This window comes from Capra hircus, chromosome 14 (genome assembly GCF_001704415.2).
Source record: "Capra hircus breed San Clemente chromosome 14, ASM170441v1, whole genome shotgun sequence".
Lineage (NCBI taxonomy): Eukaryota > Metazoa > Chordata > Mammalia > Artiodactyla > Bovidae > Capra > Capra hircus.
Genome location: NC_030821.1, coordinates 55,040,919 through 55,056,949, shown reverse-complemented (window position 1 = coordinate 55,056,949; position 16,031 = coordinate 55,040,919). Strand labels below are relative to the sequence as shown.

General features: G+C 41.7%; 1 protein-coding gene across 4 annotated transcripts in view; it reads right to left on the bottom strand.

Annotated features, from left to right (window-relative positions):
* Positions 1–16,031, bottom strand: part of ASPH (aspartate beta-hydroxylase) — a 190,054-nt gene that overhangs the window by 52,255 nt on the left and 121,768 nt on the right. For all 4 annotated transcript variants that reach the window (XM_018058472.1, XM_018058470.1, XM_018058471.1 and 1 more), the window contains 2 exons: positions 8,842–8,927; positions 193–279 (listed from right to left, as the gene is read on the bottom strand). In XM_018058472.1, the coding sequence (XP_017913961.1) occupies positions 193–279; positions 8,842–8,927 (173 nt within the window). The remainder of the gene's footprint in view (positions 1–192; positions 280–8,841; positions 8,928–16,031) is intronic.

The window sequence follows — 16,031 nt, the reverse complement described above, 5'->3', positions numbered from 1 at the left end:
TACTAGAGTGGGATGCCATTTCCTTCTTCCTGACTCAGGGATGGAACCTGTGTCTCCTGCATTAGTAGGCAGACTCTTTACCACTGAGCCATCAAGGAAGCCCCCAATGCAAATACCAGGTGGTAAAAAATCCAATGATACAGAATGTAAGGACATCAAAACAGTGTCCTAAGTATCAAGGCTTCAGCATACCTGGGCTTTCCCATACCGAGCTCCTGGACTCTGAGGGTACTTGCGAACCAGTTCTTCAAATGCATTCACTGCTTCCTCAATTTTTCCCTGTTAGGAAGAGGCAATTACATACATAGAATAAATTCAAATGCGTAATACAGTTATTTAATAGTCACCAAGTAAATTTTGTTAAAATTTTCCAGACTCCCATCTGAGTTTATAGTTAACAATCTTCTGTCTTAAGATTTTAAATAATTAACTGCATGATGGAAAACATAAAACTAGAAATGAACATAGACTTTATTTTTTAAAAGGCAGATACCTGACTAATGATGTACTATGAGTCTTTGTTAAAGAAATGGCATTTTCTCTCTGCATGTATAGTTAGTTCCTACATGCAATCTTTAAAAGATATTTAGGACTTAAGCTGGGGGAGGAATATTCCTGGCAATTAGAATGTCTGCAATGAGAAGGGCAGTCTTAGTGGCGAATAAGCATATGAGATGAGAGGGCCACCTGGCCTCGGAAACTGTCACCCATTGAGCATCAGGGCTGACAATGCTCAGCTGGTGCTGTAAGTGCCTCACTGCCTCCAGGTCATATGATCCCTCCCGAAGCCCAGGTGGGTCCTTAGAAGCCAGTTGGAGCACCTGTGATGGGTCTCTGACCACCACTGTGCAAACAGACACGCAGGATGTGCCGAGGGTCTTTGCATGGGGGTGAGGAGTGCCACCCGCCCCGGCCCCAGCCTCAGTCCATCCACAGTGAGAAACACACGTCTCCTGATGTTCTACTGGAAGGCAGCACATCAGGATGTTGGAACCATGAGATGGAGACAGAGTTTCTGAGTTGAACTTTAGCAGACCCTTCAGCCATCTATCCATAAATCCATTCTTTCCTTGTATAAATGTGAGCTCACTGTGCTTTGTATGTCATTACCTTCACTGAGTGAGTTTTCATAACAACAAAGTTCATCCCATAAATGTGGCTGGGCTCAGCAAACCATATAGTACTACTAGATTGTTACTGACACCTATTTCTCAATAACTTGGCTGAATAGAACCAGGCAACATCTATATTAAAGTCCCCTAAAATAATGGAAGAAGGCTTTTTTAAAATTTCCTGTCACATGCCCATCAGTGATACTGAGGGTCTAGCTAGAATCTGGGCTCCACCACTTAGGAGACGTGGGACTTCTGGCAAATTACTTATGACTTTGCCTTAATACACCTCATCTGTGAAATGGGGACAATGAGCGTACTTGACTACCTTGGGGGTTGCTGTGAAGGCCAAATCTGACAACATCCATAAAGTACTTAGAGCTGCTGCAGAGACCATGGAAACTATTGAAAACTTGTTAGCTATTATTACTACTACTATTGTGGTATGGGGAGGTTATGAGAGCCAGCACAGAATAAAATGCGTCCCAGGTAAGTCTCTTACCTGATGGACAGGTTAATGCAAAGACAATGAGGATTTGAAGGCTGAGATAAATCAAGCCAGTAACTTATTCTCTAAGTTAATTGTCAGAAACAATTGTATGGCTATTTAAAATATGCCACGCCTCTCATAATATTGACTTTTTAAAAGGCTTTATTTTTTAGAACAGTTTTAGGTTTGCAGCAAAATTGAGAGGAAAGCATAGAGATCTCCCACGTACCCCCTACGCCTACTCATGCCCTGACTCCCCCATAATCTACACCCTGACTCAGCACAGTGGGACATTTGTTGCGATTGATGAGCCTTCAATGACAATCACCCAAAGTCCATAATCTACATTTGGGTTCACTCTTAGTGCTGTACATTCTACGAGTTTGGACAAATGTATAATGACAGGTATCCAACGTTTTTACTGTCTCTATAGTTTTGCATTTTCAGAAAGTCATATAGTTTGAATCAAACAGTATGTAGCCTATTCAGATTAGCTTCTTTCACTTAGTAATATGTGTTTAAGCTTCCTCCTTATCTTTTCATCCCTGTCTTTTCAAGGATATCAAATCAGTCAATCCTAAAGGAAATCAGTCCTGAATATTCACTGGAAGGACTGATGCTCAAGCTGAAGGTCCAATACTTTGGCCACCTAACGCAAAGAGCTGAATCATTGGAAAAGACCCTGATGCTGGGAAAGATTGAAGGCAGGAGGAGAAGGGGATGACAGAGGCTGAGGTGGTTGGATGGCATCACTGACTCAATGGACATTGAGTTTGAGGAAGCTCTGGGAGATGGTGATGGAGAGTGAAGCCTGGCGTGCTGCAGTCCACGGGGTCGCAAAGAGTCAGACCCAACTGAGCAACTGAACAACAATTATCTTTCCATGGCTTGATAGGTATTTCTTTTTAGTGCTGAATCAGATTTCATTGTCTAGGTGTATCACAGTTTTCTATCTGATCACTTACCAAAGGACATCTCAGTTGCTTTCAAGTTTTGGCAATTATTGAAGGTTGCTATAAACATCTACGTGCAGGTTTTCAGGAGAACATAAATTTTCAACTCCTTTGGACAAATACCAAGGAATGAGATTTCTAGACTGTATGCCAAGAGTATGTTTAGTTTTGTATGAAACCATCAGACTGTCTTCCAAGGTGGCTGTACTATTTCACATTCCCACCAGCAATGAATGAGGGTTTCCAGGGCTCCACAGGGTCATCAGCACGTGGTGTTGTCAGTGATCCAGTGATAGTGGCCTTTCTAAAGGTGTACTAGTAGTGTCATCTTAGATTGCATTCCATAACATATGAGGTGAAGCATCTTTTCACATGCTCATCTGAATATCTTCTTGGGTGAATTGTCTTCGAAGGTCTTTGGCCCGTTTTAAAAATCGTGTTATTTTTTATCACTGAATTTTAAGAATGCTCTGTGTGTTTTGGATAACAACTTCTAAAACCACTACTTTATTTCTTCCATGAATGATTTTAAGGGATGAAGAATTCAAAATAAATATCTTTGTCTGAGTAACTGTCCTCTAACTACCTTGTATGAGTTTTCTGTGGCCACTGTAACAAATGGCCACAAACTCGGTGGCTTAAAACAACAGAAATTCACTCTTGCACTGTCTGGAGAATGGACTGTAATCCAGATGGTGGGCAGGGCCATTCTTCATCCAGAGGCTGTAGGGGGGAATCTATTCCTGCCTCCTGACAGCATTTCTTTTCTTTTAAAATACGTATTTATCTATTTAGCTGTGCATGTGGTTTCTTTGATCTTCATTGTGGCATGCGGGATTTTTAGCTGCAGCATGTGGGACCTGACCAGGGATTGAACTCAGGCCCCCTGCATTGGAAGTGTGGAGTCTTTAGTCGCTGGGCCACCAGGGACAGCATTTCTTCACTGGTGGACACACGACTCCCGCCTCCACTTTGTCTTCTCTCTGTCTTCCGTTCTGTCTATATCAGGTTTCCCTCTGCCTCTCTCTTATATGGAAATATGGGAGTGAATTTAGGGTCCAACTAGATAACCCAGGATAGTCCCCTGTCTTAGACCCTTTAATCCTATCTGCAAAGACCCTTTCTCCAAACACAGTAACATTTACAGGTTCAAGGGATTAGGACATGGATATCTTTGGGTGGGGTGGGGGGATAATTTTCAGCCTATCACATGACCTACACAACTTAAATTGCAAATTTGGGAGCTATTTTTGTGAAAATCATGCTAAATGCACCATCTCCAGCGTTAAAGCATAGGATTAACAATATTCATAAAAAGTCTGCCTAAGTATTCTTCCAGCTAACACTCCCTTAGTTGGCTATCAAGGTTATATAAATAATGGAACACACTGGCTCTGTTCTAGGCATCTCTGGATCTCTTCACACAGATGCTCCTTGCCTTTCCTAAGGGACCATCAGCCCTGCCCTCCCCTCAGCTCAGCAAAGGAAATGTGTTTGCTGTTAGTCTGAAAAAAATTTTCTTTCCCCAGGTTCTTACTGGAGAATAAACTCTTGACACCATTACACAATTCTTTAATAAACTCAACTACAAGATAGAATGCTCATGAAGACTTGCCTAAAAATCACCTGTTGAATAACTTACATAAGCTTATATATGATCCTAGGACCAAGACCATTCACTGGAGAGACAGGTACTTGCCCCTGTCACCCCACCCCCAGCCTCTGTTTTGCTGTAAGGTCAGTGGGCTCCCTTGCAGGACATTAAGACATAGCCCATAGAGGTCAGTTAGGATCCATGGGTATACTATAAATTTACTAGTTTTTGTTTTGTAATTAATGAATATCTTGGAAGATACATGTTGAAGATATATAAAAAATGTTTCTCCCCAAATTCTATTCATTAAGTTTAGAATTCATCCCTGAGGGTGGATTCATTGAGATTTTCTATTTCTCTTAATTACTTCTCCATTGACTCACTGGCATCTTCTAAAAGAAAAGAGTTGATGAGGCCCTACTGTACAGCACAGGGAACTATGCTCAGTATTTTGCAATAACTTATAATGGAAAAGAATCTGAAAAAAATAGATATGCAAGTATTTACAACTGAAATGGGCTTCCCAAATGGCACAGTGGTAAAGAATAAGCCTGCTAATGCAGGAGGCGAAGGAGACACAGATTTGATACCTGGGTTGGGAAGATCCCCTGGAGGAGGTAATGGCAACCCACCCCATTATTCTTGTCTGGAGAATCCCATAAACAGAGGAGCCTAGTGGGCTGCAGTCCACGGGGTCACAGAGAGTGGGACGTGCTGAGCACACATGTATAACTAAAACATTTTGCTGTATACACAAAGCCAAAGCTATTGTAAATCAACTATACTTCAATCAAAATGAATAAATTAAAAAACCAAAAAGCATCAGCGGGTGCAATGTTAGGGAGGAGGCTGAGCTACCCATCACTGGGTCCTTGATGCATATCCACAGCAGGACATTCTCTCTGGACTTGACACAGACCAGCTCTTCTGAGGACCACTATTCATCTGACGGTGTGATCCATGCCCCTGCCTTCCTCAGCCCACAGTTGACATCATTCCTAGCCCCGTTTAGAGCCTGCAGTGTGAACTTTTCATGTGTTGGACTTTTGGCTTTATTAAGCTTTCCCTTCTTTCCATTTTTATGATTCCAACAAATGAATGAACATTTCAGTCTACCATTTCCAATCCTTTTTCTGGGGCATAAGGAGGAGTTTTAAACAATACATGTTATTTTTAAAAATCAATGATTGAAATATGATTTGTGCACTTTTGGAGGAAATAGAAAGCGACCTCACACGTTCATGGCACATAGTATCTGAAACAAGGGTGTGACCTGAGACGGGGCCTCCTTTGAGCAGAGTATGCCTCAGGGCCACAGTGATCCCAGGGGAGTCTGTTGCATTATTTGAAAACACCGGCTATAAAAACAACCCTGCTGCTGCTGCTAAGTCGCTTCAGTCATGTCCGACTCTGTGCGACCCCATAGACGGCAGCCCACCAGGCTCCCCCGTCCCTGGGATTCTCAAGGCAAGAACACTGGAGTGGGCTGCCATTGCCTTCTCCAATGCATGAAAGTGAAAAGTGAAAGTGAAGTCGCTCAGTCATGTCCGACTCTTTGTGACCCCATGGACTGCAGCCTACCAGGCTCCTCTATCCATGGGATTTTCCAGACAAGAGTACTGGAGTGGTAATTCCACTGATGATTCAGTTCATAGCACGGCTCCCTATTGTTTCAGAAGCAAGAATTGCCTCTGTAGCCACTTCTTCCTCTATTATTTACCCTGTTACAGATCCACGGTGCTTCTTGAGGCTAGCATCATAATTTCTGCAAATAAGCAAGGGCCAGAGAACACCCCATGAATTGTTCCAGCACTTTTATGTTTCACTGACTTACCTGCCCCTTGATAACTGAGTCCTTCTCTACCATTTATTATCATTACATAAAAACCCTTCTCTAAAGCTGTTCATTTATTCTTTATCCCTAAAATCACCTGTGAAATAGGTAGCCCCCCCTCATTTTTCACTAAGGACATACAGCACAGAGAAAGTAGAGAATGCCAAACAGGATGATAGGAAAAGGAGATTCCTGCCTCATTCCTAGTAAGAAATGCAAAATTTCAACAAAGAATAGCTGGCCTCATTTTACAAAGTTAAATGAGACAGACACAGAAATCATCCAGTGTTAATTTAGTGAACAAAGACTTGGGCTGTAATATTCTCTGGAATTACTGCATTTGCATCGGCTGCTGATGAGGGTGAGCCAGGCTTTGGTTTGAGAACCTTGCCATTTGCTGTTGCTGCTACTGCTGCTAAGTCGCTTCAGTCGTGTCCGACTCTGTGCGACCACAGAGACAACAGCCCACCAGGCTCCCCCGTCCCACTGGAGTGGGTTGCCATTTCCTTCTCCATTTCCTAGTTACAGACATCTTCATGCTTGTTTGGGACTTTTCCAAAAGATGTGTGGGAAGCACATTTTGGTTCCACTTCAAGGCCTAACTTGGATGTTTTTATTTGTTTTTTAACTATGACAATCCCCTATTACTTTTTTTTTTTTTTTGCAGTCAATGTATCAATGTCTACTGATTAAAAACCACATTATAGGACAACCAATGGTATTACACAAGGTATAAATTCAAGCACAGAACCAAGACAGAAATTTTCACAAGAGACAAGTAGAGGCAAACCTTGGAGATCTTGTGGGTTTGGTTCCAGATTACCGCAATAAAGCAAATACTGCAATCAAGCCAAGTCCCCACGAATATCTAACCTTTAAATGAATATCTTACATTTAAAGGTTATGCTTATACCACACCAGGCTTCCCTAGTGATTCAGATGGTAAAGAATCTGCCCGCAATACGGGAGACCTGGGTTCAATTCCTGGGTTGGGAAAATCTCCTGGAGAAGGGAATGGCTACCTACTTCAGTATTGCGGCCTGGAGAATTCCATGGACAGAGAGGCCTGGCAGGCTATAGTCCATGGGGGTCACAAAGAGCTGGACATGACTGAGTGACTTGTCCTTTACATCATACCATGGTCTATTAATTATGCAATAGCATTAATATCTAAAAAACAATGCACACACCTTAATTCAGAAGACTTTATTGCTAAAAACTGTTGATCATCATCTGAGCCTTCAGTGAGTCATAATCTTTTGGCTGGTGGAGAGTTTGAAATTATTTTGAGAATGACCAAAATGTGACAGAGAGACATGAAGTGAGCAAATGAGGTTGGAAAAATGGCACTGATAGGCCTGTTTGACACAGGTCTGCCAAAAACCTTTAATTTGAAAAAAAGAACGCAATATCCATGAAGAACAATAAAGCGAAGCACAATAAAATGAGATATGCCCATAGAGGATTAAGTGAAGATGTTCATTAAATACATTATAATAAGTATTGGGCATGGTGATTAGATGAATAGGACTGAGTTGGGAGAACAGATAACTTCAATCTTGTGCTAATTCCCTGTTTTCAAAACCTGTAATATCCCAGAACAAATGCAAATAAGGCTTTGAATTAACTGATGACAAAGCAAAACATAAAATAGTCACCCTGGGAATTAGAGCTATGTGAGTTTAACCCAGAGTGAGAAGAATTTTAAATCGAAAATCATTTCACCTAATAGTAACTATCCTAAGTACTAGATTAACTTATTTTTTGTTTTTTGCATCAAGGTGCTTTAAAATGAAAACCCTTACTTATATGCTGCTTGGCAGTACTGACGCTTTTAAAAAAATCTCTTATCTCATTGTTCATTGTACAGTCACTAAGTTGTGTCTAATTTTTTTGTAACCCCTGTGGACTGCAGCACACCAGGCTTCACTGTCCATCGCCATCTCCCAAGAGCTTCCTCAAGATCATGTCCATTGAGTCAGTGGTGCCACCCAATCATCTTATCCACTGTCACCCTCTTCTCCTACTGCCCTCAATCTTTCTCAGCTTTGGGATCTTTCCCAATGTTCTTCCCATCAGGTGGCCGAAGTATTGGAGCTAAACCATCAGTCCTTCCAATGAATAGTCATGGTTAATTTCCTTTAGGATTGACTGGTTTGATCTCCTTGCAGTCCAAGGGACTCCAAGAGTCTTCTCCAGCACCACAATTCAAAAGCATCAATTGTTTGGCCCTCAGCCTTCTTATGGTCCAATTCTCACATCTATACAAGACTACTGGAAAAACCACAGGTTTGACTAAATGGACTTTTGTCAGCAAAGTGATGTCTCTGCATTGTAATATGCTGTCCAGGTTTGTCATAGCTTTTCTTCCAAGGAGCAAGTGTCTTTTAATTGTGTGGCTATAGGCACCATCCACAATGATTTTGGAGCCCAAGAAAATAAAATGTCACTGCTTCCACTTTTTCCTCATCTATTTGCTTATCTCATTGGATCTTTGTAAAAAATCAAGGAGGAAGTAAACATATATTATTCTCATTTTTTAACACAAGGAAACGGAGACTCAGAATGACTGACTAATTTCCCCAAAGCCACACAACTAGATGGTGATGGAAGGGGCTGACCCCTCAACTGGCTGGCCTGAAGATGAAGCTCTGTTTCTATCTGGCCATTACAGCTGCAGTTTTTCTTTTCATTTGATTCACTCCACGTGGAACGCTGATGTGCCTGAGGAAAAATCCACTCTATTTAAAGGTTGTTTCCCTTACAGTGTTTTTTAAAAACAAACCAAGGGTAATGCCTGTGTTTATTGAACAATGAAACCATCGCACGTTTCTATGAAAAATAGACCATTGACCTACCCTTTTACGGAGTTTTTCTGCAGCATCAAGCTCAGCTTTAATAGTCTTATCAAATTTATTTAATAGTTTAGGCTTCTTTTTCTTCGCTGAAAGAAAAAAGAGGTTTATAATTTTTATTTTATGTCTAGAAATAGTTACAGCGAATAGTGATTTATAAAAGTAGTAAGAAATCCAGCATTGGTCACAAGCCAATTGGAACTGGAGGAGCAGTTCCTAATTCAATTTCCTACAAGGCTCTCCCCACCCGCGAGTTGACCCAGCCAGTAAATGCCAAGCACAGGGACACAGCCTGGGCCCTTTATCCATGTGCTCTAAGGTGTTCTTGGGATTTTGGGTGAATACTGATATCCCAAAACTCTCAGGAGAGTGACCTAATTTCTGGAATGATATGGTAGGCATGCTTCCTGAACTCTTTTAATCAACTCCTTGGGTAAGTCCCAAAGACCACTTACAAGCATCTTTGAACACCTATAGTGTTTCCGATCAGGTAAAAGTAGGAAACTACTCTCAAAAGGACTCAAGTGAGCAGGTTTTCTTAGTTGAGGACTCAAGATCCTTCTGTTGCATCCAGGACCTAAATTCCACCATATTCCATACTTTAGCCAGAAGGGACCACCCCACGAATAAGCTTTGTGTCATTTCTGAGGCTAATTTCTCCAAGCAAAATGACTTATTCCTTTTCACTTGAAAAGGAAGGGGAGAGTGGAACGAACTGGGAGAACGGCATTGACATACAGACACTACCATGTAAAACAGACAGCTAGTGGGAAGAGGCTAGAAAGTTCAGGGAGCTTAGCTTGGTACTCTGTGATGGCCTAGAGGCGTGGGACGGGGTGAGGAAGGGAGGCTGTACAGGGACAGGATATATTTATATATGTATAGCTGGTTCACTTTGTTGTACGGTAGAAACTAACATAACATTGTAAAGCAATTACATGCCAATAATAAAATTTAAAAAAAGAAAAAGAAAAATATACCCCTCCTTTAATAATCAGCTCAAAACCACATTCATTCCACATATCACCCATGCAAGCACTCTGTTCTTTTTTCTCTCTCTCTTTCTATTACATTACTGAAGTCCTCAGTACAATGCATACATCTTTTTTTTTTTTGGTTCTTCTCCATATTATATGGGACTTTTATTATAATAACGTGTATACTTAACTTGGTCTCTTTCCAAACCATAAAACTGTAGCTTGCCAGGTTGCTCTGCCCAAGGGATTTTCCAGGCAAGAATACTGGAGTGGGCTGCTATTTCCTCCTCCAGGGGGTCTTCCCAACCCAGGGATCAAACCCACATCTCTCGCATTGGCAGGTGGATTCTTTACCATTGTGCCACCTGGGAAGCTATTTAGTTCAGTTCAGTCACTCAGTCGTATCTGACTCTGCAACCCCATGAATTGCAGCACGCCAGGCCTCCCTGTCCATCACCAACTCCCAGAGTTCACTCAAACTCATGTCCATTGAGTCAGTGATGCCATCCAGCCATCTCATCCTCTGTCATCCCCTGCTCCTTCTGCCCCCAATCCCTCCCAGCATCAGGGTCTTTTCCAATGAGTCAATTCTTTGCATGAGGTGGCCAAAGTACTGGAGTTTCAACTTTAGCATCAGTCCTTCCAATGAACACCCAGGACTGATCTCCTTTAGAATGTACTGGTTGGATCTCCTTGCAGTCCAAGGAACTCTCAAGAGTCTTCTCCAACACCACAGTTCAAAAGCATCAATTCTTCGGCGCTCAGCTGTCTTCACAGTCCAACTCTCACATCCATACATGACCACTGGAAAAACCATAGCCTTGACTAGAGTCTGGACATTTGTTGGCAAAGTAATGTCTCTGCTTTTGAATATGCTATCTAGGTTGGTCATAACTTTTCTTCCAAGGAGTAAGCGTCTTTTAATTTCATAGCTGCAGTCACCATCTGCAGTGATGTTGGAGCCCCAAAAAATTAAGTCTGACACTGTTTCCCCATCTATTTCCCACGAAGTGATGGGACCAGATGTCATGATCTTAGTTTCCTGAATGTTGAGCTCTAAGCCAACTTTTTCACTCTCCTCTTTCACTTTCATCAAGAGGCTTTTGAGTTCCTCTTCACTTTCTGACACAAGGGTGGTGTCATCTGCATATCTGAGGTTACTGATATTTCTCCCAGTGATCTTGATTCTAGCTTGTGCTTCTTCCAGCCCAGCGTTTCTCATGATGTACTCTGCATAGAAGTTAAATAAGCAGGGTGACAATATGCAGCCTTGACGCACTCCTTTTCCTATTAGGAACCAGTCTGTTGTTCCATGTCCAGTTCTACCTGTTCCTTCCTGACCTGCACACAGGTTTCTCAAGAGGCAGGTCAGGTGGTCTGGTATTCCCATCTCTTTCAGAATTTCCACAGTTTATTGTGATCCACACAGTCAAAGGCTTTGGCATAGTCAATAAAGCAGAAATAGATGTTTTTCTGGGACTCTCTTGCTTTTCCCATGATCCAGCCGATGTTGGCAATTTGATCTCTGGTTCCTCTGCCTTTTCTAAAACAAGCTGAACATCTGGAAGCTATTACTCACTCATAAATATTGACTTGGGAATATGGGCCATATTTCCAAGCACCCCACACTCCAGGTTAACCATCCAATCGTCCCAGTGGCCATAGCCACTGAGAATGCTTCCAGATCATTTTCTGCCCAGTCCCACCCTGTGAGTAAGTTACCCTGTAATAAATGGATCCATTGATTACACGGAGACTCCTGCATCATTTTTTGGTCTCGAAATGCCTTCTCAGTTCAGTGGGCACTTTCTGTTCCATCTGTCCTCCAACATCTCCCCTCTCTCATCTATGTGTCCCAGTCGAATGGTTTCCAAAAGGAGGGAAGTTTCCTAAAACCCTTAGCCTCCTGCCTCTCCCCACAGGGAAAGTGGTGTGACTTATCTGATTACTGAGCTTGGGGGAAGCGACAAGCTTGTGTGGCTCAGCCCCACCCCTTCCCTTCCTCTAGCACATATACCTCTATTGTGCTGGGCTGGTAGCACGTGCTCCAGGGAGGGGACACACATGGCAGAACTAGGGCTGCTGCGTGATGCCTGGAGCGAGTGGATATATCCAGTTCTGGGGTTCAAGATTACAACACCTGTTTTTCCTGCTCATTTAAGTCCATTCTTCAATTTGCCTTTCATCAGTAATAAGGCTGACACTTTGATCACTGATTCCTTTCATTCCTTATAACATATATTTTAAATTTCTATTGGAGTATAGTTGATTTACAATGTTTTATTAGTTTCAGGTGTACCTCAAGGTGCATCAGTTATACGTATACATATATCCACTATTTTTAAGATTCTTTTTCCATACAAGCCATTGCAGAGTACTGAGTAGTGTTCCCTGTGCTACACAGTAGGCTCTCATTAGTTATCTATTTTATCTATAAATAACTAATAAGAAATAATTGACACAATGTGCACATATCAATCCCTGTATTCCAGCTTATCCCTCCCCCTTTTCCTCTTAATAACCGTAAGTCTGTTTCCTACATCTGTGACTCTGCTTCTATTTTGTAAATAAGTTCACTTGTACCTTTTTTTAAAGATTCCACATATAAGCAATATCAGATATTTGTATTTCTGTGTCTGTCTGACTTGCTTGACTTAGTATGATAATCTCGAGGTCTATCTATGATGTTTCAAATAGTATTCTTTTTTCATGACTGTAATATTCCATTATATATAACTCCCAGGCATATACTGAAATAAAACCAGAGTTCCAAGAGATACATGCACCCTGATGTTCACTGCAGCACAATTTGCAATAGTCAAAATATGGAAGCAACCCTAATGTCTATCAACAGAGGAATGGATAAGGAAGAGTTGGCACATGTACCATTCCTTCTATATTTTTTAAAGTTGCTGTCCTTTTTAATTTGTTTACTCTACCTTTCTCTTTTCCTCTCCCCAAACCCCGAGGTCTCCTGTTGTTGAAAAATATGTCTAAGGCAGAGACTGTAAAATAGAGGCCAATGGGAACTTTCAGCGGCATATCATGCTATGTGAGCATTTGTGTTGAGGACATGGGAAATGAGCTGACACTTGACTGAGATGGGGATTTATATGTGTTGGGAGTTACTGTCATATCACCCACCAGTGATCTATGCCTCTCAATTGCTCACTTTGGTTTTGTAGAAGTGTTGGTCAGCAGAATGACAGCAGGACCAGGAAAGCCTGGTGTGCAGAGGGTTTAACTGCAGGCATCAGCACTTTTTCCAAGTACATCACCCATGTTGTACAGTTAAAGTTAACACGAAGCTTACTCATTATGGGGGGAAAAAACTATTGGCAGCTTGGGACAGCCAAAATAGTTAACAGTAAAATATGCATACTACTACTACTAAGTCGCTTCAGTCATGTCCGACTCTGTGAGACCCCACAGACAGCAGCCCACCAGGCTCCCTCATCCCTGGGATTCTCCAGGCAAGAATGCTGGAGTGGGTTGCCATTTCCTTTTCCAGTTTTCCTTTTAAAAAAATATGCATACATGCTACCATATATAAAACAGATGGCCAATGGAAATTTGCTGTGTGACTCAGGGAACTCAAACTGGGGTTCTGTAACAACCTACAGGGGTAGAAAAGGGTGGGAGGTGGGAGGGAGGTTCAAGAGGGAGAGGACATATGTACACCTATGTCTAATTCATGTTGATGTATGTCAGAAATCAAACCAATATTATAAAGCAATTTTCCTTCAATTAAAAATAAATAAATTTAAAAATTAATTTAAAATGTTTGTTAAATAGCCATACTATACTCAGTGTCAAAATATTTCAATATATCACAAAAAAATAGAATGTTAAAAATCTCAAAGCATTTGTTACCAAGAGAAATCACTTTGATCCATCTTTTCCTATATCTTCCTCTTGAGTAGCTGCTAATATTGCTCCTCCCTCTGAAATTTGAGTTTATTTCTGTCATGAATATGTTTAAGCATATAAAAACCTAAGGCAATCTTCCCAATTGTGAAACAAAACAAAACAAAACAACCACAGACAGATCTGTTCCTTCTTGTTCTGGGAAGCACGTTGGTCTCACTACAGAAGCAGCAGTGGATTCTCAGGGTTTGTGATGGGACAGGGCAGACTCTCCCAGGCCTTTTGGGTCTTGGTGTTCTTGTTGACAAATAAGCGACTTGGGCTGGGTCTCTTTGACCAAATCTTGCACTTCTAATTTCCAGTTGATTTAAACCATGTCAATTATCTTTCAAAGCAGATCTACAAGTATTAAGCCAGGTTGTTCATTTTGCTAAATTTGGATTTTTAAACGGTTTGTGACTTCCCTGGCAGCTCAGATGGTAAAGAGTCTGTCTGCATTGCAGGAGACCTGGGTTCGATCCCTGGGTTGGGAAGATCCCCTGAAGAAGAAAATGGCAACCCACTCCAGTACTATTGCCTGGAGAATCCCATGGATAGAGGAGCATGGTGGGCTCCAGTCCAGGGGGTCGCAAAGAGTTGGATATGACTGAGCGACTAAGCACAGCACAAAATGGTTTAGGAAGCAGCTGTCTATAACGTTTTATTAAACTTCGTACTTTTTCATAGGGTAAGGGGCAGGGGAGGTCACTGCCATTACAAGTCTTTTATCCTTTTCTAAAACCATAAAGAAGGGGGAAAAAAAAATGACCAGTTGCATTTCAAATCCTGACTTTCCTTACTGTGGTTGAAACATTAAGAGCAAATGAAATGAAAAAGAAGACACATTAAAAATATAATTAAAGGCACAAAAAAAAGACTAACAGTACACATGAAAGATTATATTAAAATTAAATGCTGACTCCCTTTCCATTCCACTTGGTCTATGGAAGAAGGTGTTTTCCTACTATGGTATGTGAGGAGAACACAGTCTTACTGGGGAGAAAGCTGTAAACAGATAATGAACGCTTAGAGGAATGAGGATATTTATAAGGGTGAACTAGGAATGGTGCTAAGTTTTTTGTGAGCCAGCAAAGAAAGCTTTCTGGGGAAATGGAGAATTAAAGTACATATGCAAGTAGATATAGCATTCTGGGCAGAGGAAAGAGTATTTACTTTGTAAACCAATCACAAGTTTGGGAGGTTGTATTTTCACCATTAGTTATTCTTCTTGTAAGTCAAAGGCCAAAAATCTCCTCCTTGCATGCTAGGGTTTCGTGCAATATCCATGTTGTTGTTCAGTAGCTAAGTTATGTCTGACTCTTTGAACAAAACGTGGTCCACTGGAGAAGGGAATGGCAAACCACTTCAGTTATTTCTTGCCTTGAGAATCCCATGAACAGTATGAAAAAGCAAAAAGATATCACATTGAAAGATGAACCCTTGGATCAGTAGGTGCCCAATATTCTACTGGGGTAGAGTAGAGAAACAGCAACATACATGAATGTTCTTATAATGGGAATCTGGGCTTTTCCAGAATTTCCTGACAGTAGAGATCATCCTCAGGGATCCCCAGACATGGACTTGCCTTCCCCCCAAATCCAGAAATGTAGCCTTAGTGACACAGAGCCTGCTTTCAGAGCAAGAAGAGCCCTGAAATGCATGTTTGGGGTGTTTCAGTTTTGTAGAGAGAAAATTCCACCCCAACTCTAAGAGGTGTACAGCTAGAACGAGCCTTTGGAAACCATGAGAGACAAAACGCAGACAGCTGTAGCCCCGTTTCACCCAGATGGGGGATGTGGGTTGGTTCCCACGCTGATGGCCAAAGTGTCTGCTCAGTCGAGAGCTACCATCTGCTTTTGATACAGTGTGGTCCTGCCAATTAAGGCCCTTGATTTAATGTCACTCTGAAAAAGAGAGAGGGTACGATCTTCTCCCACCAACTCAAGACCCATCTGAAATGCTGCATTTGGTCAAGAAAAATACATCCATCCTGAAATAACTCTATAATCGTTGTTTCCTAGAACCTTTACTGCCTTTCATAAATTGATTCCTGGTGGTGGTTTAGTTGCTAAGTCTTTTCCAACTCCAAGGACTGTAGCCCTCAAGGCTCCTCTGTCCATGGGATTCTCTAGGCAAGAATACTGGAGTGAATTGCCATTCCCTTCTCCAGGGGATCTTCCTGACCCAGGGAAACTTGAGTCTCCTGCGCTGGCAGGCAGATTCTTTACCACTGAGCCAGCAGGGAAGCCACACATTGACTCCTAGTCACTCTGTTTTCACCTCCTCTTACTCTACCTGTAAAGCAGTTTA